This window comes from Peromyscus maniculatus, chromosome 14 (genome assembly GCF_049852395.1).
Source record: "Peromyscus maniculatus bairdii isolate BWxNUB_F1_BW_parent chromosome 14, HU_Pman_BW_mat_3.1, whole genome shotgun sequence".
Taxonomy (NCBI): domain Eukaryota; kingdom Metazoa; phylum Chordata; class Mammalia; order Rodentia; family Cricetidae; genus Peromyscus; species Peromyscus maniculatus.
Window position 1 is genome coordinate 74921305 of NC_134865.1, and position 26433 is coordinate 74947737.

The following is a 26433-nucleotide window of genomic DNA, read 5'->3' on the forward strand; positions in this document are numbered from 1 at the left end:
TTATGAAAGGGGAGAGGGGAACCTTTGGGTCACTGGGCGGGATGTGCCTCCCTTGGAGGGAGGATGAGGTCTGTCTCTGCCCCCAGGGAAATTCCTCCTGGAGGCTCCATAGCTAGAACCACTCTGCCTGTGTGGAGGGGAGGAGGGCCCAAGGTAGAAGACACCACCACTTCCATCTGCCCGAGGTAATCAGTGAACTGTTTTCCACTTCCAAGCATGGGCAAGGGCTGGGCTGGGCATACAAAGAGAGAAAATAATTTCCTCTAGTGGAGCTGCAGGACTGAAAGAATAGGTAGAGGTTTGGAGTTTCCAAACAGAAGTTTTGAGGGCAGGTCACCAGAAATAATCACTGGATGTATACTGCGGAGGTGGTACGAATAGAAACCAGGCTCTGGCTTTGAGATAAGTGGCTCAAAGCGGGATGCCATGCTAAAACTCCTCTTAGGGACTGAGCCAAGGCCCGCCTGGCTGAGATCTGGGAAGTCCTTTAGGTCAACTCCTCACTTAGGGAGGACCCAATGAGAAGGTGACCTGCTCAGAGTTAAGGGATCAGGAGCAGGGCAATGGGCAGTTTCTGTTTTCACATTTACATTCATTCCACTTGAGCACTCACCTGCACCATGTGTCTCTGTGACAAGATGGTGGGGGAGAGAGGTGAGCCTAACCCCCCCATGCCCAGGCTGCAGAGAGGTCCCTGTTCAACCTTTCCAACACAAACAGCACATGATGTGAAGAGAATGATAAGGCAGGCAGCAGCAATTGATTTTATTTCTTATTTCCAATTAGGCATTTGGCATTGGCAGATTGTCCACGGGGGTTAAATGATCCCTCTCTGGGATTGGACAAACTGGGACCGGTCACCTCTGCTTCCATGTCCCCTTCTCTGGGCAGAGAAGGGCTACAAGTCTCAGATGCACATCACAGAGGTCACCAGAGCAGATCCTGCAGAGCCCACGAGGAATTTTGATGACATAGAGAGTCCTGCGGCTCCTGGGGAAAAAAGAAAGGATGAAAATAATAGAAGGGATGAAAACTGTGGGGTCAGAGGGTGTCATAGTTGGCAGGGTCAGTCAGGATTGCCTGAAGCAGAGTCTCCGCAGAGTCCATAATAATTTAGGACTCCTACTATGATTGATACACAGCTAAGCCTCTATCATGGTCTGGAGCATAGCAGCAGACAGGCAGTCACATGATGCTTTTGAAACCTCAAAGCCTACACTGAGTGACACACCTCCTCCAACAAGGCCACACCTCTGAAATCTTCCCAAAACACTTCCACCAACTAGGGAACAAACAGTCCAATATATGAGCCTTTGTGTTCCATTCTCATTCAAAGCATGATAGCTACCATGGTGGGTTCTTCCCTTCAGGATAGGGCTTCTAATTGATTAGAAGCAGGGTCAGTATTTGCCAGTGTGGGTTATCACACACTCTCCTTGGCCACACAGGAGGCACTGAATCTCCAGGGTAGAGAGAGCTGCTCCATGGAAGGGTCTACTTACAGCCAGGTTAAACACTGGTGATACAGACATGTTATCAGAACACTACTTGAGACACATGCTTTGATGAACTGAGGCTCCACATCATTATTTTCTTCTCCAGGAAGCCTACTCAGATCCTCCTTAACACAACTCATTACTCTAGCTGTTGAGGTAGCATGCTGAGCCGTTTTTAGGTACTTATGGGCTCAGCTCACAACATTTTGAGCCCCAGGCAGCATCTAGGATCTTGGTCCCCTGAAGCCACAAGGGCCAGGATTGAAAACTCTAAAGCTGGTAGTGCCAGAGTTCAAAGGTAACCTAGAGAGCTTAGCCAGCTCTCCAGTTGCCTGGGGGTAGAGACAGGCTTGTATATGCAGGTACTGAGTGGCCAGGGGCTCTAGAACATGGTTAGAAGGCATTTGCTGCTCACTTGTACTGGCAAGCAGGGAAGGTGGTTACCAGGCTGTCTGGGCCATGTATCGACAGCCCTCTCAAATAAAGGGGTGCTATCTGACTGGGTCCCAGAATGCAGGGTTCAACAGATGCCCACAGAGTGAGCCAAGCCTTTTGGTGGTTGTTTAGATCTTCATGCCTGTGCCTCCTCCCACCTTTGAATTTCCTTTCTATCTACTGTTCCTAACAGAAAATAAAGCCCTACAATTCCTCCTGCCCAGGGCCTTGGAACAATAGTCCTCACTCGTCAATGAGGAATAATATTGACAGGAATGTGACTTGCACCAATAATTCCAGCACTCAGGAATCTGGCAGAAATATGGTCACAAGCTTAAGAACAATCATCCTGTGCTACATACACACTGCCTCCTCAACTAGCCTGGACTATAGAGTGAGCCCCATCTCCAAAATGGAAGGCAACAATGTTATCGTCCTCTGAGGCCATTAGAACAATTTAAGGAACTTACCCATGTAATAGGCTAGCAATTGAGACCTGAATGCAAGCACTAAAATTACTCAAAAAAAATCTACTGATCTTATATTTTCTCTTCTGGATTCCCTAACCCTCTGCATTTCTGACAAGCAGAAAATCAAGCAAGCTGTGGCTTGTCTTACTTCTCCGAAGGAGGAGTATCTGATATGCAGGGCCAGTTACCTCCAGTGGGGCAAACAGCCAAGACAGAGGCAGGGCACCCCGATAGGATGGTGCCAACCTTCAGTACTCCCAACGCAGATCCAAGCACAGATGCTCCTGAGCCCAGGGCAGTCTGGGCTAGCAGGTTGAGCCCTAGTGGAAGAAGGTCACAGTTCAGGGAGAGGTCCATGAATATCCCCATGAAATGCCTGCTGTGGAGTCTAGAGAAACCCCTGAGTGTGTCTGCCCTGGGGACAGAAAGGAAAAGAGCACTAGCTGCAGGGAGAGATTGTGTGTGCATTTACAAGTTCAGATCTTCTAGGTGGTTCTAGGGACACTGGGGGACTCTTAGGAGCCTCATTCTTAGTGTGAGAAGAGCCATGGAACAGACCAATGTTGCCCATTGTGAGCTAAGAGCCATGCAAATGATAAAAGTTGTCTGCAGAAACACACACACACACACACACACACACACACACACACACACACACACACTCACAGAAGTTGACACCAAAGGCTGAAATTTGCGAATGAAAGAGAAGATATCTGTGAGGAGAATAAATAAAGAAAACTGTTGGGGCCTACACAGGCTGGATGAAGGACTGAAGTGAAGAATTTATTTAAATTGACACCCTGGCTTGTGGACCCAGAAGGACAAACAGCAAAAAGAAACAGAAAAAAAGTGAACTCTGGTGGTGAATCCAATGGACATGAGAAAAGAATATGGGGCCCAGCTTCAGCCCCCGGGAACTGCAATCTCAGAGGTGGACCTCATCAACCATGTAGGTCTGAATTTTAGGGACTCAAAGTCCAGGACCATACCAGAGTTTTGTCTCCCTCAAGGCTCTCTCAGACATAAGGCCATGATGGAAGTGTGACAGTGGGCAGGATGTTGCACCCACCATAACTATCCCCTGACTCCCCACCCTTGGCCCTTCATGGGCACTCACCCTGTGAGGCAGCTAGAACGGTGCCAGAGACTGCCCCTCCAGCTTTGCCTATGGCTGCTGAAGCTGTTATCCCTGAGACCAGGGAAGCCACCAGTGTGCCTGTTCCAAACAATGCCATGGAGCTCAGTAGAGGTTCCAAACAGGAGCAAGCCTGTGAAAAGAAGTGGGTCTTTGTGTAGGAGATTGGGGACCCAGAGGTTGATTTCCACCAACCAACTGGAAACCCTGAGGGGCTTCTCGGTGGATAGAGTGGGCCTGTCCCTTGTCTTGGGGTGCAAAATCCTGCCCCTGTTGAACAGATGGGAAATTAGGAACCATTTCAGACATATAAATTTTTTGTTCCAGGGCAGAAGACTCAATGTCAAAGACACACAAGCCAGCCAGGTCCAGCTGCTTACAAATTGCAGGCTCTAACTATGCTGCTCCTAACACTGGAGCTCACTTCACCTACCCTCTAGCTTTCTGGGGCAGTCCAGGCCTTGGGTCCCTTCCTTTTATGTACACACTCTTGATGGTGCCTTTCTGAGAACAAAAGAAGGCTCAGAGAGCTACTGTACACTGGCCTCCTCTCAGCCTTTAAGGGCTTCTGCCACCAAGGCTAGGGGCTTCAGGAAGGAGCTGAAATGACACCCACCACCACCAACAACAACCCCACCCTTCCATCCACCCCGCTGGATCTTGGATGTGTTTCTGGAAAATCAAGTTCTTTTCAGAGTGGAAAATCCACTGTTTGTAGACATACTCTGTTACTAAAGGCAGCCAATGAAATAAGTTTCATTTTCCCCTCCTCTATCCATGCCTGAAATATCCATTGTTTTTGAAGACACACCCAGTGATCCAAGGCAACCAATGAGATAGGTTTCGATTTCCCTGTTTTCTCTGGTCCTGAAAAAAACACTCTAGTTGAAGACACACCCAGTCATGGAAGGCAGCCAATGAGAGAGGTTTTGTTTCATCTGCTCTCTCAGGATCTTTCTGGCTTGGAAACAATGTCCTATTATTCTATAATTCAGTCTTTCTGAGTGTCACTGTGTTTGCAATGTTTTGTAACATGTTACTTCTTTGCCAGGGTTGATTTCCCTCCCACCCCCACCCATGACAGTGATGCAGTATAAACTTGAAGTAATAAAATTGATGCTCTGAAGATGTACTAATAATCTTGCTTAGGAAATATTAAGTTATACTAAGTGGAATTTAAGTAAAGACGTGTTGCTTCCAATATGACTAGAAGGTATGTGGTATATAACCAGTTTTGGTGTAGAGTGTGGAAAAGGAAAGTTTGTACCATAGTTGAAGTTTAGGGTTGCTGAGAAAGTTTCTGCTATTGTTCACCAAGACTGATACCCCTCCCCCAATTAGTCTCCATTCCCATAACAACAGGAGACAACCCTGACTCACAATCAGCCATTAGTTCCATCCTCACATCAAAGATCATGCCTCTAAAGGGCAGCTCCAGGGGGCATTGCAAGGTCACAACTAGCATTGAGTCCTGCTCTGCCATCAAGTCCCCTGACCTCTTACCAGGAGAGGCTTAATTGTGCAGGTGGGGAAGATGGACTTGGGTAGCAAACATTCGAAAAGAACAACACTGGTGTACTTAAGCAATTCGGACAATATCTTTGCTGCATAAACCTCCCTTCTGCTCAAGTGCCCAGACAGGCAGTTTACTGTCTCAGTTTAAATTGTTCCAAGTGTGCACTGGGGCTGGGACTGAAAGAGATTTAAGGATGACAGCATGTGTGGACTGCTAAACCTACAGTGTAAAGAAGTTAGTAAAATCCTCTATTCGTGGCCAGATACTCTTTGTGAATTTTATCAGAGCTTATCTATTATTTGTGTTTTTATGTATTTATGTATTTACTTATTTATTACTATTAAGCCTTTTCCTTTAAAATGTTTTAGATTTATTTTTACTATTTTATGTGTATGTGTGTTTTGCCAACCTGTATATCTGTGTGTTTGGTGCCTGAGTAAGTGCTGAGCCTCCATGTTGGTGCTGGGAGTCAAACCCAGGACCTAGGCTACAACAGAAGTACTCTTAACCATTGAGACCAGTCTCCTCCCACCTTTTCCTTACTAATCTCCACATATGTGGAGTGATTTCTCACTGGGAAGATGCATTATTGCTATAACAACAGAATCTTCAAAAGAGACAATACTTCAGAATTTTACTGACCAATTATATTAAATATTTTCTGGGAGGGTGTTAATCCCACTAGGGAGAATAAGACCTCTACCACAATTTTGAGCCAAATTTGAAGCAAGCTTTATTCAGTCCTGGCCAGGATGGTGCACACTGGCTAGGTCCGTACCTGGGATTCCCAAAGAATGGTTCTGAATTTTCTAAAGGCAAAAATGCACGAGTCTACATCCTTTTCACTATTGTCAAATCAAGGGCAAGTGTACAGCTGTACTTCCTGCCTTTGTATCTCCTTCCTATTGTGCTCAAGCACATCCTGTGCAGTTGGGGCAACCGACCTTGTTTCCTGAATTGAAAACAAAGGACTTTTATCTTACACGTCAACAAACCGCAGCATTCCAGTCAGTTTTCTATCCTTAGACAAAGGGGGGGGGGGGGGTATGGTTTATCTGTCCTTGGGCAAGTAGGGCTTACAAGTAAGAGGTGTTTGTGTTTTGTATATCTCTTAAGCACTGTAATTTAAACTTAACTTTAGCTCTCACAAGGGGAATGTCAAAAATCAGAAATGTTGTAAAAATTGATAGAATAAATGAATTTTGCCAAGGCAAGACTCAAAATAAGTATGACACTGAGGATGATCTTGAACCTTCTGAGTCCACTTTGATGGTGTGGGATTATAAGCATATATCACCGTGCCTGGTTTATTCCATGCTGGGGATCAAATCTAAGGCTCTCTGTACAGTAGGCAAGCATTCTATCTTCAGCCGCGGTCTACATGATTCTTTTTAATAAAATAAGTTGGCTAATCACTAGAATATTTGTTATTTGTTTACTTGGTTGGTTTTGTTTTTGGGACAGGGTCTCTCTACATAGCCCTGGTGGTCCTGGAACTCACTATGCAGTCTAGGCTGGCCTCTAACTCACAGAGCTCCACCTGCATCAACCTCCTGAAAGCTGAGATTAAAGGTGTATAATCACAGTACCTGGCTATTATATTTGGTTTTTGGCTGTTGGAAGCTATTGGACACCTCACAACCTATCACTGTGTAGCCTGAAAATGCAGAGTTCAGGGGCAATCTGGCTTGAATGTCAAGGCTCTCTATCAAAAAGCCAAGGGTTATGGTGAGTGTGGCTTAGTAGTAGATTTTTTTTACCTTACTTGCACAGGGTTCTGGGTTCAATCCCCAGCATTAGGAAGAAAGAGAGAAAGACAATCTTGAAACCAAAATGTCAGATTTTCATATAACTGTCACTACAAAAGCCACTGAATAGGGACAGGATTTGAATCTTTAAGCCACCTTTTATTTAGAGATAGATATAAAATTATGAGAAGGCAGCAGGTTGACATTTTAAAAACTCATTTATTTATTTTATATGTAGAAGTGACTTGGCTATATGTATACCTGTACATTACCAGTGTATCTGGCGCCCATGGAGGCCAGAAGAGTGGTTGATGATGATGATGATGATGATGATGATGATGATGATGATAAGCTGTAGCTAATGCACAAAGAGTATCTGGCCACGAATAGAGGATTTTACTAACTTCTTTACACTGTAGGTTTAGCAGTCCACACATGCTGTCATCCTTAAATCTCTTTCAGTCCCAGCCCCAGTGCACACTTGGAACAATTTAAACTGAGACAGTAAACTGCCTGTCTGGGCACTTGAGCAGAAGGGAGGTTTATGCAGCAAAGATATTGTCAGAATTGCTTAAGTACACCAGTGTTGTTCTTTTCGAATGTTTGCTACCCAAGTCCATCTTCCCCACCTGCACAATTAAGCCTCTCCTGGTAAGAGGTCAGGGGACTTGATGGCAGAGCAGGACTCAATGCTAGTTGTGACCTTGCAATGCCCCCTGGAGCTGCCCTTTAGAGGCATGATCTTTGATGTGAGGATGGAACTAATGGCTGATTGTGAGTCAGGGTTGTCTCCTGTTGTTATGGGAATGGAGACTAATTGGGGGAGGGGTATCAATCTTGGTGAACAATAGCAGAAACTTTCTCAGCAACCCTAAACTTCAACTATGGTACAAACTTTCCTTTTCCACACTCTACACCAAAACTGGTTATATACCACATACCTTCTAGTCATATTGGAAGCAACACTTCTTTACTTAAATTCCACTTAGTGTAACTTAATATTTCCTAAGCAAGATTATTAGTACATCTTCAGAGCATCAATTTTATTACTTCAAGTTTATACTGCACCACTGTCATGGGTGGGGGTGGGGGGGAAATCAACCCTGGCAAAGAAGTAACATGTTACAAAACATTGCAAACACAGTGACACTCAGAAAGACTGAATTATAGAATAACAGGACATTGTTTCCAAGCCAGAAAGATCCTGAGAGAGCAGATGAAACAAAACCTCTCTCATTGGCTGCCTTCCATGACTGGGTGTGTCTTCAACCAGAGTGTTTTTTTGTTTTGTTTTGTTTTGTGTTTCCAGGACCAGAGAGAACAGGAAGAAACAAAATCTATCCCATTGGCTGCCTTGCACCACTGGGTGTGTCTTCAACCAGCGTAGATTTTTCAGGAGGGGAGAAGAAGGGGGAAAGGAAACCAACTCACTGGATGCCTTGCATGTCTAGGTATGACTTTAACCCGCAGTGGATTTTCCACTCTGAAAAGAACTTGATTTTCCAGAAACACATCTAAGATCCAGCCGGGGTGGGTGGAAGGGTGGGGTTGTTTTTGGTGGTGGTCTGTGTCCCATCTGTTGGTTAAGTGGTGGTGCTTGTGGCTGGAGATAGCTCCTTCCTGAAACCCCTAACCTTAGGTGGCAGAGGCCCACAGAGTCTGAAGGGAGGCGAGAGTACAGTGCCTCTCTGTGTTGGTTAAATCAGAGCTGCTCATGGGTGGCCGCGGCCATGCTGGCAGAGGAGAGTGCTGATCGGAAGAATCACAAGCCATAGTTACCTCTTTAGAGCTTTATTGGGAGGGGGGAGAGAGAAAGAGGACAGACAGAAGGAGAGAGCAAAAGAGAAGGGGATCACAGAGGGCCCACCCGCTTTTTAGGCTGGGACACCGGCAGAGGATGGTGATGTAATTAAGGACAGAATCCTTACACTGTGATTCTCCTTTTGTTCTCACAGAGGTACCTATCATCAAAGATGTTTACCTAGAAGGAAGGGACTTGAGGCCCAGCCTGGCCTGCAGGCTAGAGAATAGATGAGGTGAGCTCCAGTGTTAGGAGTAGCATAGTTAGAGCCTGCAATTTGTAAGCAGCTGGACCTGGCTGGTTTGTGTGTCTTTGACATTGAGTCTTCTGCCCTGAAAAAAAAACTTTTATGTCTGAAATGATTCCTGATTTCCCATCTATTCAACAGGGGCAGGATTTTGCACCCCAAGACAGGGGACAGGCCCACTGTTATCACCAACCCCGGGCAGCTTCTCTATCCACCAAGAAGCCCCTCAGGGTTTCCAGTTGGTTGGTGGAAATCAACCTCTGGGTCCCCAATCTCCTACTCAAAGACCCACTTCTTTTCACAGGCTTGCTCCTGTTGGGAACCTCTACTGAGCTCCATGGCATTGTTTGGAACAGGCACACTGGTGGCTTCCCTGGTCTCAGGGATAACAACTTCAGCAGCCATGGGCAAAGCTGGAGGGGCAGTCTCTGGCACCGTTCTAGCTGCCTCACAGGGTGAGTGCCCATAAGGGTCAAGGGTGGGGAGCCAGGGGATAGTTATGGTGGGTGCAACATCCTGCCCACTGTCACACTTCCATCATGGCCTTATGTCTGAGAGAGCCCTGAGGGAGACAAAACTCTGGTATGGTCCTGGACTTTGAGTCCCTAAAATTCAGACCTACATGGTTGATGAGGTCCACCTTTGAGATTGCAGTTCCCGGGGGCTGAAGCTGGGCCCCATATTCTTTTCTCATGTCCATTGGATTCACCACCAGAGTTCACTTTTTTTGTTTCTTTTTGCTGTTTGTCCTTCTGGGTCCACAAGCCAGGGTGTCAATTTAAATAAATTCTTCACTTCAGTCCTTCATCCAGCCTGTGTAGGCCCCAACAGTTTTCTTTATTTATTCTCCTCACAGATATCTTCTCTTTTCATTTGCAAAATTCAGCCTTTGGTGTCAACTTCTGTGTGTGTGTGTGTGTGTGTGTGTGTGTTTCTGCAGACAACTTTTATCATTTGCATGGCTCTTATGGGCAACATTGGTCTGTTCCATGGCTCTTCTCACACTAAGAATGAGGCTCCTAAGAGTCCCCCAGTGTCCCTAGAACCACCTAGAAGATCTGAACTTGTAAATGCACACACAATCTCTCCCTGCAGCTAGTGCTCTTTTCCTTTCTGTCCCCAGGGCAGACACACTCAGGGGTTTCTCTAGACTCCACAGCAGGCATTTCATGGAGATATTCATGGACCTCTCCCTGAACTGTGACCTTCTTCCACCAGGGCTCAACCTGCTAGCCCAGACTGCCCTGGGCTCAGGAGCATCTGTGCTTGGATCTGCGTTGGGAGTACTGAAGGTTGGCACCATCCTATCGGGGTGCCCTGCCTCTGTCTTGGCTGTTTGCCCCGCTGGAGGTAACTGGCCCTGCATATCAGACACTCCTCCTTGGGAGAAGTAAGACAAGCCACAGCTTGCTTGATTTTCTGTTTGTCAGAAATGCTGAGGGTTAGGGAATCCAGAAGAGAAAATATAAGATCAGTAGATTTTTTTGAGTAATTTCATTGCCTGCATTCAGGTCTCAATTGCTAGCCTATTACATGAATAAGTTCCTTAAATTGTTCTAATGGCCTCAGAGGACGATAACATTGTTGCCTTCCATTTTGGAGATGGGACTCACTCTATAGTCCAGACTAGTTCAGGAGGCAGTGTGTATGTAGCACAGGATGATTGTTCTTAAGCTTGTGACCATATTTCTGCCAGATTCCTGAGCGCTGGAATTATTGGTGCAAGTCGCATTCCTGTCAATATTATTCCTCATTGACCAGTGAGGACTATTGTTCCAAGGCCCTGGGCAGGAGGAATTGTAGGGCTTTTTTTTCTGTTAGGAACAGTAAATAGAAAGGAAATTCAAAGGTGTGGGGGTGATGGTGAGAAGAAGCCTAGGCTTGAAGTTCTAAACAACCCCCAAAAAGTTTGGCTAGCTCTGTGGCCATCAGATGAGCCCAGCATTCTGGGTCCCAGTCAGATAGCACCCCTTTATTTGGGAGGGCCTTCATGTCATGGCCCAGACAGCCTGGGCTAACACCTCCTCTGCTTCCAGTACAAGTGAGCAGCAAATGCTTTCTAACCATGTTCTTGAGCCCCTGGGTCCACATCCCCTCCAGAGAGCCCTCCTGGCCACTCAATACCTGCATATACAAGGCTGCCTCTACCCCCAGGCCACTGGAGAGCTGGCTAAGCTCTCAAGGTTACCTTTGAACTCAGGAACTACCAGCTTTAGAGTTTTCAATCCTGGCCTCTATAGCTAAAGAGATGAGGATCCTGCATGCTGCCTGGGGGCTCAGATGTTTTCAGCTGAGCCCATATGTACCTAAAAATGGCTCAGCATGCTACCTCAACAGCTAGAGTAATGAGTTGTGTTAAGGAGGATCTGAGTAGGCTTCCTGGAGGAGGAAATAATGATGTGGAACCTCAGTTCATCAAAGCATGTGTCTCAAGTAGTGTTCAGATAACATGTCTATATCACCGGTGTTTAACCTGGCTGTAAGTAGACCCTCCCAATGAGGTGCCTCTCTCCACCCTGGAGATTCACTGCCTCCTGTGTGGCCAAGGAGAGTGTGTGATAACCCACACCGTCAAACACTGACCCTACTCCTAATCAATTAGTAGCCCTATCCTGAAGGGAAGAACCCACTATGGTAGCTATTGTGGTTTAAATGAGAATGGAACACAAAGGTTCATATATTGGACTGTTTGTTCCCTAGTTGGTGGAAGTGTTTTGGGAAGATTTCAGAGGTGTGGCCTTGTTGGAGGAGGTGTGTCACTCAGTGTAGGCTTTGAGATTTCAAAAGCATCATGTGACTGCCTGTCTGATGCTATGCTCCAGACCTTAGCTGTGCATCAATCATAGCAGGAGTCCTAAATCATTATGCCAGTATGTATGCTCCCTGAGAGAGGCTACCCACATTTTTTCCTGTTATACCCACAAGGATAGTGTTCTTTTTTTCTTTTTTCATGGAAACCAGGGCAGTCACTCTACTACTAGCCTGTATCCCCAGCATTTTTTATTTTATTTTGTTTGAACCTAACTTGCTTTGTGGGGCAGAGATAAGAAAATATAGCATCAGACTTCCTTCTCCACGGCAGGCAAACAGCAAGCATGTGAATATGGAAGAACCGAGCAGAATCCATCTGAGAGGTGTGCCTTCTCCAGAGACCAGCTGCCAGTGCCTGCTCAGGGCAGACAAAGGCACTTGGGTCCTCTCCCTCAGGGAGAGGGAGAGACAGATGGGGCTCATTCCTTCCTGGGAGCTGGATGGGGTGTGGGACAGTGGCAATTCTCACACAGGATCTTCTTTTCTTTCTAGCCAAGGCTGCTGTGGCTGTGCTTGGGGGAGGTAAGTATCTTCAGGGAAGGGGTGCCAGTCTACTCCTAGCCCCTCCTGTATGCAGGAAGTCAGGAAGCAGCCCATCCTGTCCCAGTAGGCTTCCCTGGAGGTGGTGGGGTAAGGGTGGAGATGGGATGAAGGAAGTGGCCAGAAAGAAGGAACTAAAGAAAGCAGTGAGTGTAGTGAAGAGTCAAAGAGGCCACATCTTCAGCAGGTACCCACCACCTTGTGTGAAAATAGTCACCTTGTGGCCTGATGGATATATTTACACTCCTCTGAGCTCCTGATTATTTCCTTGAAAAAGCGAGCTTGTGGAGCTCATTTAGAGATTTCCAGGGTGCTGTATGGCTGAGAGAAGCAGAGAGTTGGAATGTACTGGACATGCTATGCAGGCACCATCAGCTTGCTGCCTCCTGACATGCTCACTGGAGACACAGCAGAACTCTGGGATGTCTCCTTCAGCCTCAACAGTTGTGTCCAGTGCTTCTGCTCTCTCCTGGGCAAGATGTGATCTTCTGTAAACACTTACTTTGGGCCCAGTATTAGACCAAGACAGACACTGAGGCCCCAACAGCACCTTTCCTGATGAAGGTCTTGCTACCAATCAGAGCCAGCCCAGGACTCCATCTTCAGTGACCAACATCTACTCTCTTCCTATGCTCCCTGGCTCATGGCTCTCTGGTTCAGAGCCTGCCTCTTGCCTCACATTACACCTTTGCTCTCTGGGTTTCTCTCAGGAAGACTAAGAGGGAAGAGGGAAAGCCCTGGTCTACCCTGCTCTACTTATTCTCTCTTATTCTCCAGACCCCAGCAGTTCCCCCAGGTTTGACCCAGTGTGTTGGGGATCCCCTTCTCCAAATTTACCTACAAAGCTCCTCTTCCCACAGCCATGACCGTAGCGGCCGTGCCCCCGGTGCTGAGTGCCGTGGGCTTCACTTCGACAGGAATCGCTGCCTCCTCTCTAGCAGCTAAGATGATGTCCTTGTCAGCTATTGCTAATGGAGGCGGAGTTGCCGCTGGCAGCCTGGTGGCCACTCTGCAGTCAGTGGGTAAGTGTCAGGGCAAGAGGACTAGAATGAGAGCAGACATAGTCCAGCTTCCCACTTGCTGCTTTAGCTTCTGCTGGGTTTTAGCAGGGGAGGTGGAGGAGATGGGGGAGTATCCATGACCAGCTTAACTAGGGCTCAAATGTCCACCTTAAGTTCAGCCTTCTTCCTTATAGGCGGTGATGTTACCCAGGTGATTGATTTTCCCTAGAGTTTTTTCATGGAATTACTCCTTTCAAACAAACTGGGATAGACCCAGGTCCTGGAGACTTTGGAGAGAGAGAGGACTCTGTGGAGACTCTGCTTCAGGCAATCCTGACTGACCCTGCCAACTATGACACCCTCTGACCCCACAGTTTTCATCCCTCCTCCTATTTTCATCCTTTCTTTTTTCCCCAGGAGCCGCAGGACTCTCCATGTCATCAAAATTCCTCGTGGGCTCTGCAGGATCTGCTCTGGTGACCTCTGTGATGTGCATCTGAGACTTGTAGCCCTTCTCTGCCCAGAGAAGGGGACACGGAAGCAGAGGTGACCGGTCCCAGTTTGTCCAATCCCAGAGAGAGATCAGTTAACCCCCATGGACAATCTGCTAAAGCCAAATGCCTAATTGGAAATAAGAAATAAAATTAATTGCTGCTTCCAGCCTTATCATTCTCTTCACATCATGTGCTGTTTGTGTGGGAAAGGCTGAACAGGGACCTCTCTGCAGCCTGGGCATGGGGGGGTTAGGCTCACCTCTCTCCCCCACCATCTTGTCACAGAGACACATGGTGCAGGTGAGTGCTCAGGTGGAATGAATGTAAATGTGAAAACAGAAGCTGCCCTTTGACCTGCTCCTGATCCCTTAACTCTGAGCAGGTCACCTTCTCATTGGGTCCTCCCTAAGTGAGGAGTTGACCTAAAGGACTTCCCAGATCTCAGCCAGGCGGGTCTTGGCTCAGTCCCTAAGAGGAGTTTTAGCATGGCATCCCGCTTTGAGCCACTTATCTCAAAGCCAGAGCCTGGTTTCTATTTGTACCACCTCCGCAGTATACATCCAGTGATTATTTCTGGTGACCTGCCCTCAAAACTTCTGTTTGGAAACTCCAAACCTCTACCTATTCTTTCAGTCCTGCAGCTCCACTAGAGGAAATTATTTTCTCTCTTTGTATGCCCAGCCCAGCCCTTGCCCATGCTTGGAAGTGGAAAACAGTTCACTGATCGCACCGGGCAGATGGAAGTGGTAGTGTCTTCTACCTTGGGCCCTCCTCCCCTCCACACAGGCAGAGTGGTTCTAGCTATGGAGCCTCCAGGAGGAATTTCCCTGGGGACAGAGACAGACCTCATCCTCCCTCCAAGGGAGGCACATCCCGCCCAGTGACCCAAAGGTTCCCCTCTCCCCTTTCATAATTCATGTCTCTTTCACAAGCAGTGACCTGTATAATGGAAGAATCAAAACCCACCATTCCCTGAGAATCCTCAGGCCCTCATTAGTCTCCTAGAGAGATTTTTATATCCACCAGCTGACCTGGGATGACAGGCAACAGCTCCTGGACACCCTCTTCATGGCTGAAGGGAGGGACAGATCAGGCTTGGGCCTGGCAGAGGATCACTGACACCCAGTGAAGCCCCCAGAGAGTGGGTTTTCTCTCTGCCAGACCTGACTGGGACTCCAACACTGACCAAGGTATGGAGGCTCTGAAAAATTGTTCTCAGGTCCTTTTCCAAAGATCAACAGCAGCTGCTAGAAAAATTCCCAATGTGTCTAAGGTGAGAGAGGTATTCCACGAGTCCCAGGAATCACCGACTGGGTTCCCAGAGCACTTCTGTGACTGTCACCTGAGGTTCACTGTCACAGATCCAGAGGAGCCAGAAAGGCAGGGAGCAACCAGTACTGCTTTTCTCATGCAGTCAGCCCCAGGTAGTAGAAAGAAACTTCCAAAGTCAGAAGGGTTTGCAGATACAAATGGGTCTCAATTATTGGAGCCTGCTCAAAAGGTTAACAGTAACTATGACCATATGGGAAAAAGTGCAAAACAAGAGATTGACCTGGGAAGTCCTGGCAGTACTCAGAGAGACCTATAAAAGAGATCCCAGAGGGAGATATCAGAGATACCAGGAAAGGAAGAGGGGACAAGGACATCCTGTCCTACGTAAATGACTTCAAAGGCGAGTGTCCTAGCTCAGGAATTGGGATCCTGGTAGAGGCCATTGGCCTCTCTGTCCAACAGACTTGATCCTGTTTCTGTTGGTTGGCCACTACAGCTATGCTAATCATGAATCTAACACCCAGACTTTGGCCAGGACCTATTCCTAACATCACATAATCTGTTGAGGCCTTCTTGAGAGGGGACCCCAGAGAGGTGGGTATCCAATGCTGGAATGATGTATTATCAGTCACTTCTCTTGGACCAGCCCCACACCTGTTTCTGTAAGACAGCCTGCTGCCAGACAATAACCCAACAGAGGCTCCCCTTGATTGCCTGGAAGGGACTGATGCAGACCAAGCCATCAGACCAGACCTAACAGATGCCCTCACACAACCCTATCTCCCTCTGTGTGCTCCCCGGATAGACTTCTGCAGCCTTTCCATGACTCAGTTTTCCAGATCTTTTCATAACATCAGAATCCTGCCTCTGTGTTCTGTAAATGTGCCTGGTACCTGTCACCGCAGTGAACAGTGTCCAGTGTCATAATTGTTTCATAAATGCCAGGATCCTCCTGCCTCAAAATCAGTGTAGACTCTGTCCAGCACTGCATTATGCACCAATCACATGGGCAATGAATACCAGCCTTGGGTGAGGGTGTGGTCAGAGTCCCAGTACATAAGGCAAGGATTTCAGCCTCCCTTTCAATTTTATAGATGCTGTATGGTACTGACTATTTTGATGCTGTCTCTTTCCCCAGGTACCAGTGCATTAGCTTAGCCCAGTGCATTCCCTGGTGGTTCATGTCAGCCTTTCAGCAGTACCTTGGGTTAGGTGTATGCTACTCACAGCCCTGGACATACAGAACTATTGATGAGGAAGGACCACGAGCTCTGGGGTCAATGTTCTTGGCTACCTCTCATGTTTCCTCTGGACAGGAATCTCTGTCAACTCAACCTTTAATAAGGAACAACTGTGGTCCAGAAGGACTCAAAAAGCCCCCATGCCACACAGACCATCTCCATTACGGCAGGGACCATGCAATGCTTCTACCCTCTGTCTGTGTGTTGGACAACCTGTCACCCCTCTTTCATCTCCAGCCTCAGTCTGGTTGCGCAAATGGAAGACTTGAAATTCCCTGTCCACAACTCTCTTCAGAAAGCCACCAGAAGCAAAGATCTGCACACCAGCATATAACCTTTATTTTTCATCTTTCAGTGGCTTCAATGGGAGGCTTGGAGGCTCATCTTGGGGTACACTGTCTCCTGGATATTCCTTAAAGGCTTTGGGTTCAGCTGGTAGAGGTGTAGTCTCATACGCTCATAGCTCCGACAGCTGCCCCAACTGTGCCCAGGATGATGTTGGTTGATGTAGAAAGTCCAACAACCCCTGGGAAGGAGACAATACAGTGATAGTCAGTCTCCTAAGGCTTAGAGATGCCCCACCGCCCTTTTGTCTGAACTCTAGGGTTCTGCTTTAGACAATGATATTCAAAGTGTCGGACCAGAAGGAGAAGACCGATTTGGGTAAGCTGAGATATAGGACGGAGAGCTCTCCCGAGAGGAACACCCTCTCTACATTGCAGTACAGAGGGGAACACACTGGAGAAGGACACCCAGGTAGGGAAGATTCAGAGCCCAGGTAGCATGCATCTTGGACCAGGGCTCCTTCCTGCTTCTGCCATCCAGTGGCCCTCACCCCTGCACCAGTCCCCAACCTCACTCACAATGAACCAGACAGTAGGGACAGAAGGAGAAGACATAGGTCATATGAGAGGTTGGACTGTAGGGAGAGGAAGGGAGATGCCCTCCTTGGCTGGCTCTCCAGACATCTTGCCTGGACTGACACTTACCCACTGACTGTAGTGCGGCTACCAGGCTTCCTGCTGCAACTCCACCCCCATTGGCAATTGCTGCTGCTGACATCATCTTGGCTGCTATGGATGCTGCTGCTATTCCTGTGCCAGTGAAGCCCATGGCACCCAGGGCTAAGGGCGCAGCAGTCACAGCCACAACTGTGGGGAGAGGAGCTGGGTGGGTGTGGGCTCAGGGGAAAGATTCACTCAAGAATTCTTTGACTGTTTGGGAGGGGGTCTATCTAGTCTAAACAACATGGAAAGGGCTCCCAAGGTAAAGAAGAAGGATGGTGGGGCTGGAGAGATGATTCAGAGTTCAAGTGCACTGGCTGCTCTTGGAGGGGTTCCGAGTTCAGTTCTCAGCAACCACATGGTGGCTTACAACCATCTATAAGGAGATCTGGTGCTCTCTTCTGGCCAGCAGGGATATCTGTGCCCAGAACACTGTATACATAATAAATATATAAATCTTTAGAAAGGAGGAGGAGGAGGAGAGGAGGAGGAGGAGGAGGAGGAGGAGGAGGAGGAGGAGGAGGAGGAGGATAGGGCAGAGAGCCAGGCAGAGGCTGAGAGGTCTGTGGAGGATCTGAAAGAGATATAGTCTTGTCAAGCTATGTGACACTGGAGAAATCATCATACTTTTCCAACTCTCAGGTTTGTGGGGGGTAAGATTAACCACGTTTGCTGTTTTAAGTAGCTTCCCCTTTCCCAGCTCAACAGATTCTCTACTTGCTGCTCATCATATGTAAGGCCTGAAAGAGAAGTGCAGCAGGAAATCTTAAACTGGGCAGGAAACCTTAAACTCATGCCTGCAGAGAGCATAGTTCTGGCCCTTGGTAGACCCAGTCAGCTCCATAATCCAGCAGAAGGCAGGAGCTGGAGTGGAGCCCACCTCCAAGCCCAAAGCCCCACCTCCTCACAGCAGGTGCAAGACACATACCTCCTCCAATTGTAGCACCAATTACTGTACCTAGGGAGAAATGGGGTGGGTAGAAAAAGTTAGAGTTGGCTGATGTCAGTCAGTTCTTGGCAGGCTTGCATTGGGAGCCCAGTTCCCAGTCAGGGCTGAGGGCTACTCACCCAACATGGTGAGATGTGTTGGTAGCTGGTAACCTTAGGAAGTGGCTTAAATCTGAGGAGAGGAGAGACTCTTGCTTCTGAACCAATAGGGACATGGCCCCGCCCCTTGCAATGAGTCAGTGTCCTGGTAAATGTTTGAAAGCAATAGAGGAAGTTGACGCTTCACACACACACACACACACACACACACACATACACACACACACACACACACACACACACACACACACAGAGAGAGAGAGAGAGAGAGAGAGAGAGAGAGAGAAGAGAGAGAGAGAGAGAGAGAGAGAGAGAGAGAGAGAGAGGTGACAGCTGGTGGCCATTAAATCAAAACTGAAACAAAAACCACTCACATACATACACAAACTTAGTGAGAAAAATGTGGGCACAAAATTCACTTCTCTCCCCTGAAAGAGGATGAGAGTTTCTTGTGGAGCTGTGGCTGGATAACTAGATAAGGTTACCTAAAATTTTGTGTTTTCCACACAGTAACAGTTTGATGGGGTTTTTGCAGTAGTAGAACCAAGAAAGCCATAAACCAAGGCACTTCAAAATACATGTATTAGTGTGGGCCCCGTGGGCCCTGGCCCCGACTGTGAGTGGCTGCCGCCTTGCTTGCTGACCTTGACCAGATGTCCTTCCTATTCAGATTCCCTGCCAGCCTCCTTCTCACCTAAGGATCACCGGAGAGTTCACCGGAGGTTCTTTGTTCCTGCATCTTGTATTTGGTGTAAACAACTTAGATGCAAGAATGTAGAACATTGGGTCTAGAATGTAAACCATTGGTAGCGAACTTCTGCCCTCCGGGGATCCTCCATTTGTGTTGTAAGCCTGTATTTAAGGTTTCTTCCCTCTTTCAATAAACGGCATTCGGCATTTGGCATTCAGCCATGGTGAATGACTCGCTGTCTCTTGTCTCTATTTTTAATCCGCAGCCCTTCGCTCCAACATGGTGAACGGGTATCGGTAATGTGGGTGTTACCGCTACATATTAGTGAAGACATGAAGTGGGGGGGTCAACGCCGATGGGGGAGCCTCTACTGGAGGACTTGGGTGCTAACTGATGGCTCCCATTTAGGTTGGTGGGATCCAGGCGTTTGTATATTCCAAAGGATTTGCCTAATGGTCACAAAGATGTTAGGTTAGGTGAAATGGGGACAATGAATGGCTATTATAAGGGCTAAAGTTGTCCCAAGAGAATTTGGCTCTGGACTTGCAATATTTGAAATTCTTCACAATCGTTAAGGTTCTAAAGAGTTAATCCCCCTCGCCAAGGGCTCAGACAAAGGTACAGCTTCTTCTCTCGTGGAACTTTGGTCCCAAAAGTGTATCTAATTTCATCGATGTCCTTTAGAGGAAACTGTTCACACATCTATGAGCATTTTCTTCCATCTCTGTCTCCTGTATAATATGCCACTACCAATCCATTCTGACTATACTGTGCATGCTGCTTTGCAAATGGTTCCTTCTACTCAACTGGCTGTTTAGATCTATGTGGACTGTTTCCTTGGCATCAAGTTTACTGAGGTATAATTTAGACAAGATATCACACTTTTGGTACAAGCTTCTATAACTTTGGACGAAATTTAGTTACATTTGCAAATACATCTCAGATCTGGAAACCTCCTCTTCTCGCCTAAATTGTCTCATCTTTTCTTTTAGCCATCCTCCCCCTCCCCCCCCACCCCGCCACCAGTGATTCTCATTCAGTCTCCACACACTTGCCTTTCTAGAATGCCTGTGATTACCACCTAAAATTCTGCCCTGGGAACATGTGCTATTTCACTGTCCCTGTCTCTCCTTTAAGGGTGTGAGTTCTAATACTGGCATTTGTAAGTTACCTAAGCTGAAATGCTGGCATCCTGGTGCACCAGTATTTCCTGGTTATATATTCCTATAGGTGAGTCTGCATCTCAGTGCTCTTGTTCTCCAGAAACAGGGTAGACCTTGGGGTCCATCTCCAGCATAGCAAAATTAAACAAAGTCAAACAAACAACCAAACAACAAACCCAACTTTTAGTAACAGGTTAAAACTGAAATGGTTACTCGAGTTACATTTCTTTTTACTTCTAGTGAGATTAAACAGTTTTTAAGTTTATTGGGTTTATTCTGAACTTACTTTGTGAATTATCTTTTCCTTCTTTCTTTCTTTTTGGTTTTCAAGACAAGGTTTCTCTGTGAAGCCCTGGCTGTTGTAGAACTGGAACTCACTCTGTAGACTGGGAACTCACAGAGATCCGCCTGCCTCTGCCTCCTGAATGCTGGGATTAAAGGCACGAGCCACCACTGCCTTGCCCTTATTCTTTTTCTAAAAGTGTATGGATGTGTTTTTATATGTGCTCAAGGAAATAAGAGAGGTGTCAGCTCCCTAGAGCTGGAGTTCTAGGCAGTTGTGAGTTGTCTGATTCCCATGGGTGCTGGGAATTGAAGTCAGATCTTCTGCAAGAAGGACACTAATATGTGCTCTAACCACTGAGCCCTTTCTCTAACCCATCTTTTCTTTTCTTTTCTTTTCTTTTTTTTTTCTTTTTTCTTTTTTTTTTTGGACAGGGTTTCTTTGTGTAGCTTTGGAGCCTGTTCTGGAACTCACTGTGTAGACCAGCCTGGCCTCAAACTCACAGAGATCCACCTGCCTCTGCCTCAAAGATGCTGGGCTCAAAGGTGTGAGCCAAGACCGCCCAGCTTCTTTTCTTATTCTTGTACCAGTTCTCTAGTGACATGTTGGGGGCTGGCTGGAGATCCTGTTAGTGTGCGACAGCACTTGCCCATCCAGAGGCTCTGAGCTGGGCTCCCAACACTCGTGGCAAGCAGTTCTCAACTGCCTAGGACTCCCGCTTCGATAGTCTACCACTGACCACTTTTGTCTTCTTCACCCACTGGCACACATGTGGCACATACACGCATGCACATGGAAGTAAAAATTTCAAAACTGAAATATTTTCCCGTGGTAATCATACATGAGTGGCCTTAATCCAGGCACATGTGTGGTAAAAATTCCTTTTCCAGCCGTCATTGTCTGCTTTTGTTGTGGTGCTTTTGTTTGTTTTGAGGCAGAGTCTTGCTATGTAGCCCAGGCTAGCCTATGACTTGAGCTCATCCTATGTCAACCTTTTGTGTGCTGAATTATAAGTGTGCACCAGGGTTATTTTTGTTGCTATTTTGGTGTCTTTTATGATCTTTATTTTGTCATTGATTTTATGTTCCATTTTTCTGTTCAAAACTCAGGTACTGGTGTGTGTGTATTGCGTGTGTGTGTGTGTGTGTGTGTGTGTGTGTGTGTGTGTGTGTGTGTGTGTGTACCAGGATACTAGTTCTGAAATTTCCTGTGCTGTTCCAAAGACTTGTCTCTTCTGGCAACAATAACACACTGTTTTGATGTATTATAAATGTATTATTGATCTATTTTAAATGTTTTATTTCCTGATTTACTTAAGGAGATCAATTAATCCTTTAGCAAACATTGGGTATCAGGTGTAGGGAAAAGAGGCTGGCTAAGAAACCCACCCTGACCCTGGAGCCCAGAACTAGGAAAAGATGGCTCAGATCAGGGCAGAGAGAAACACAGTTTGCCTCAGATCAGAACCATCTCTGCCCCGGCCAACTGACTTGTGAAGCCAACCAATCACAGAGCAGGACAGTAGAACCCTGGGCCCCAAGTCAACCCTCCCAAATGTGGGATCACAAGGATGAACCCCAGGCTAGTGCCAACTCACTGTGGACAAGCTAACTTGTACATTTAAAATGCTAATCAACTGGAGAGAGGGCTCAGACGTTAGGAGAGCTTGTTGCTCCTGCAGAGGACCCCGGCTCTATTCCAGCGCCCATACAGTGGCTCACAATCATTCCGGGGGATCTGACTGTAGCATCACCCTCTTGGCTTTGCCATAGATGGCCACCTATGAAGGCGGCATGTTAATCGTTGCCTAGGTTGCTTGAACACTCCCCCACCCCCTCCTTGTGTGTCTATACATAAAGTAGAGGTTTCAGTTAGGGTGGAAAATCCGACCTCTGCCTCCATTGTGATTTTTTCCCCTCTCTGCTACTAGAATCCCCTTCACTTGGTACATGTTAGCCGTGTAGAGAATGTTTGCTCAGCATTGGTGTCAATTGCTATCCCCAAACCTCCCCATTCTCCTTTCCCTTCAGAGTGGCGGGATGAAGGAATGGAGCTAAAGGTTACAGAGCACCCAGGAGCCTAAGGGCACAGCGTTGTGTGTGTGCCAGCTGCCAGCTTTCACAATGCCCTGTTCCAGATCCTAGAAGCAACACTCCACATCAGTGTTCCCTGGAGGTCTTTTCCAAATCCTGAGGGGAGCTGGGAGTTTCTGGGTTAAGATGGTCTTTCCTGGTGGTGACAGCCTGTTGTCTTGGTCACCCCAACAACTGTCCTTGGGTTTTGTTTTGTTTTGTTTTGTTTTATTTGGACCAGTAAAGACATGGACTTGGCTTTGGCAACAGGGATAGTTTGTGTAGCCAGATGGCTCTGAGGGCTTTGCCCTACGGATGACCTAACCCCGCCTCCTCCCATGAGGCTTGCTGCGCGTCCCGTCCCCCCCTCCCCCCTCCCCCCCCCCAAAAGTCAGGGAAAGGGTCTGTGTAGGACATGAGTGTTTGAAGGAGGAGGGCCCACAGGGTGGAGGGTGGGGGAGGGGGTGTCTACCCAGTATCCAGTGAGCAAAGGCAGCCGATAAGCAGTTTCATCAAGACTCCCTGTGGGCTGTTAGTTTTTATGTTCATATATAATTATCTCTCTAGCAAGCAACAGGTTATTTCCTTTTAGTCCTTATATTGTTTCTTACCAAGGACTCCAAAGCCCAAGTTAAAACATGGTCTCCCCAGTGTGCTGTGGTTCCCTTGACCCGTGAGTGACAAGTTTATTGTGGTTCTTACATCCCTGAGTGTGTTCTAAAGGGAAAGCAACTGCTTAAGGTATTAGGTGACAAATCAGGCCCTTAAGATGACGAAACAGCTGTGATTACCCTGAACAAAAGCTAGCGAAGATGGCCATCTGGAAACAGAAACCGAACTGCAGCGTTTCTCAGAAACCCCGTGACTGCGAGGGCTGGGCGGGGCTTGTTTATCAGATACCGGTCTTACTCATTTTTTCCCTAAAAGGTCCATGCACCACTGGCCAGAGGACATCTGCTACCCATAAACTGGACTGGTTGTGACAGGCACATCCCCCTCGAGGCAGGCACAGCCTGGGAATCCTATTCCATCCAAGACAGGAAAAAAAAATTTCCCTGAGAGGACGAGATCTGCCCCTTGCACCTTCAGGATCCTTGTCTTACCGGGATCTTATCTCCCTGCTTAGATTGCTGCTCTCTCCTCTGGTGAGACAGCCTGGAAGCTTGTCCCTCAGTAAACTTTTATTTTCTATCCCAGCCCCAGTGGTCTGTATGGTGGTTTCTCTGAGCTTAACCCAGAGGAAGGATAAAAGGGTCTTTGAAGCCGGGGAGGTGGTGGTGTGGCACACCTTTAATGCCAGCACTCAGGAGGCAGAGGCAGGTGCTGTGGGAATTAGTTCCACCAATAGCTTTGTGGCTTCCTATCTGCCTACAGGACTGCTTAAAGTGGGAGAGAGACAGGGTCGAGCTCTCTTGAGTGGTGGAGACCGAGTCAGGCAGCGTGGAGCAGCCTGTGTCAATGCCCATCTTTCCTGGGCAAAATGGAAGGACTCTGCCACGGATCTACCTTAGCCTGTGTCTGCGAGTCTGCTTTCCCATAGCACCCATTAATAAATTGATATGTATTCATATATACACACTTTTGGCTCTCGTTTCAGGCCGGCAATCTCTGAGTTCCAGGCCAGCCTGGCCTACAGAATGAGTTCTAGGACAGCGAGTTCCAGCGCTACACAGGAAACCCTGTTTCAAATAGACAAATTAATCAGTAAATATAGTCCTTGAGTTTTTACTAGCAACACAATTTTCAACATCACGAGTAATATAAAATATTGGGAACAGAGTGTCCATGTATCAATTTCAGTTACATGGAGTTTAATGTAGATTGGTGTCAATACCTTTGTAAACTAAAACTCTTACGCTCACCAACACAAGGCTGACTGCTTCCCATCTATCCATTGGCCTGGGGGCAGCCCCCACCCTCACTTGCTCCAGCATCTGCCCCCAACATCAAGTTTCTAATCGTCTCCCACCACTAGGGTCTCCTGGGCTAGTTTTTCACCCCTGGCCAGGGTGGGTCAAAGGAGCCAGACTTCAACTTGAAGGTTCTCTGTTCCGGGCAGTCCCAGAGGATGACTGTTGCACGTTATAGATGGTAATAGTGTCTAAGGTGGAGCGATAAGATGAACATGTAGAAGGATAACAGGGCATGGAACTGGGTGGGTGGGGGATCTGGGAGAAGTTCAGGGAGGGAGGGTACATGATCAGAAAATATTGTATGAAAAAAAATTTTTTTTGATTAAACCAGATTTTAAGCAGGAGGATTGAAAGAGGTACTCAGAAAAGACACACAGGAGGCATACTTTAGTGTCTTGCAGTAGCCACACATGGTGTGGCCACTTTGGTGGCTCTGAAGTGACATGTGAAGGAGTTGCTAAAGCTTTCTTCCTCTCTTTGGCCAATGATAACACAGGGTGGCCGTCTGTAGAGGTGTTTGAGTGGGACTACAGTCTGAAGACTGTGAGCGTCTAGATTTGCACGTTGGGTGTGGACAGGTCCTTTTACTGTAAACGGGGTTGCTGGTAATTTCTAGAAAACTGCAGGTCTGCAGCTGGGAAGGGAGAAAGGCCTTACTTAAGGAAGTGCCCTGTGGAATTTTGACTTTCATCTGGTGAGCCAGAGTCCACTGAGGATGGCCCTGTCCTGGGCCAGAGCACCCTTCAGGGCAGAGGAGACTTCGGGAGCCTCCTCCTCATTGTGGGCAGTTATGGAGAGAGGTCCCCGTCTCTGTCGCTTCCTGCTGCACTTACAAAATACCTGGGCCTAGATGGCGTGCAAAGAGCAGCCCATTCTCAAAGGGCAGGAGGCAGGATGTTTAAGGCCAAAGTCTGCAGAGGGCCCCCAGTCCTGCTGCATCTGGTAGGCCTCACCCCTGTTCCTACACAGGCTGGAGGGTGAGCTGAGCCCTAAGCCAGTGACATCCACTTCAGCTTTTCACCATGGTTGCAGTGTGTGTCCTACACAAGTCTGCTGTCACCTACAACCCAGCCACAGCCAGATAAGTGCGTGTTATTGCCTAGAAGCCATGAACAAGTGTGCACGGAGCCCTGAAGAGCCACGCACTGGGGAAGACACATCTGCTAAGCCCCTGTCAGCAACACCAGACAAGGAAGCTACAGTGTGTTTCCACGAGAGGGGACAGACCACTGTGCCACACAACCTCCTGGAGGAATCTCACTTGCCTAATTTACCCCAACACACACACACACACACACACACACACACACACACACACACACACAAACACACACACACACACTTGCCAGTAAAGTTTGGCTGCATGTAACACTGACCCACGTTGTTTGGGGAAGCCAAGGACAGTGGTCACCCCTAGGGGACGGGGGGTGGGGGGTGGGGGGTGGGGTGGGGGTGGGGGTGGGGTGGAGGGCCCGGGGATGGAAGAGAGGGAAGGAGAACAGATGGGAGAACAGGAAGCAGCCTTCTGGGACATGGAGCCTATGGGTGGGCTCGAGTTATAAAAATGTCTCCAGTTTGTGTATAATTTGTACACACTTACATATGCTTCTGCATACACAATTATGTCTCAAACACTCCAGGGGGCTGGAGACGGTTCAGCAGTTAAGAGCTGAACATATTGCTCTTGCAAGGGCCATAGCTTGGTGCCTACATTAGACAGCTTACAAATGCCTGTATCCACAGCTCCAGGGAGTCCAAGCCCCTCTCCTGAACTTTCCTGGTACCTGCACTCCCCACATTTACATAATTATAAGACAAATAGGGATACTTTGAAATTTTTCTTTTCTGTGTATGTATGTGTGTATATCCCTTACAAAGAATGAATAGTTTTGGGGGAATGCCTTGCCTTTGATGAGGGAACAGAAGTGTGGGCCATCCAACTGGTTCTGGGCCCTTGACAGAAAGTGAGAAATGTCTTGTCGAGAAACAAGGGGCAAGAGAGATGCGAAGTGGTTGAGAACATTTGCTGTTCTTGCAGGAGACTTGGGTTTGG

The 26433-nt window shown here is 47.6% G+C and overlaps 1 protein-coding gene, 1 long non-coding RNA gene and 1 pseudogene across 4 annotated transcripts; 1 reads left to right on the forward strand and 2 right to left on the reverse strand.

Moving 5' to 3' along the window:
* Positions 1-741: 741 nt before the first annotated feature.
* Positions 742-4188, reverse strand: LOC121822460 (uncharacterized). Of its 2 annotated transcripts, none has more exons than XR_013044470.1 (4): positions 4174-4188; positions 3519-3669; positions 2590-2721; positions 742-990 (listed from the first exon to the last, which is right to left on the reverse strand). It is a non-coding gene; the product is annotated as an uncharacterized LOC121822460 (long non-coding RNA). The 2 variants fall into 2 exon arrangements; XR_006063589.2 differs by lacking the exon at positions 4174-4188 and adding an exon at positions 3970-3987.
* A 3907-nt stretch (positions 4189-8095) lies between these two features.
* LOC102910402 (uncharacterized) lies at positions 8096-13866 on the forward strand. The gene is made up of 6 exons (XM_006990913.4): positions 8096-8251; positions 9153-9303; positions 10067-10198; positions 12152-12181; positions 13060-13221; positions 13618-13866. The coding sequence occupies exons 2-6, from the start codon at positions 9186-9188 to the stop codon at positions 13698-13700; spliced, it is 525 nt and encodes a 174-aa protein (XP_006990975.1). The 5' UTR covers positions 8096-8251; positions 9153-9185; the 3' UTR covers positions 13701-13866.
* Positions 13867-16524: 2658 nt separating this feature from the next.
* On the reverse strand, positions 16525-18401 carry LOC102911132 (interferon alpha-inducible protein 27-like protein 2A; annotated as a pseudogene). Its single transcript, XR_013044471.1, has 4 exons — positions 18280-18401; positions 18140-18169; positions 17197-17358; positions 16525-16733 (listed from the first exon to the last, which is right to left on the reverse strand). The product of XR_013044471.1 is annotated as an interferon alpha-inducible protein 27-like protein 2A (transcript).
* Positions 18402-26433: the final 8032 nt, after the last annotated feature.

What these genes read in the sequence shown, in the direction of transcription:
- LOC102910402 (XM_006990913.4), top strand. Translation starts at nt 9,186, where the DNA reads ATGGCATTGTTTGGAACAGGCACACTGGTGGCTTCCCTGGTCTCAGGG. An exon ending in GGCTGTTTGCCCCGCTGGAG is followed by an intron (nt 10,199 to 12,151) that starts GTAACTGGCCCT and finishes TTTTCTTTCTAG; the next exon opens with CCAAGGCTGCTGTGGCTGTG. An exon ending in GGCCACTCTGCAGTCAGTGG is followed by an intron (nt 13,222 to 13,617) that starts GTAAGTGTCAGG and finishes TTTTTTCCCCAG; the next exon opens with GAGCCGCAGGACTCTCCATG.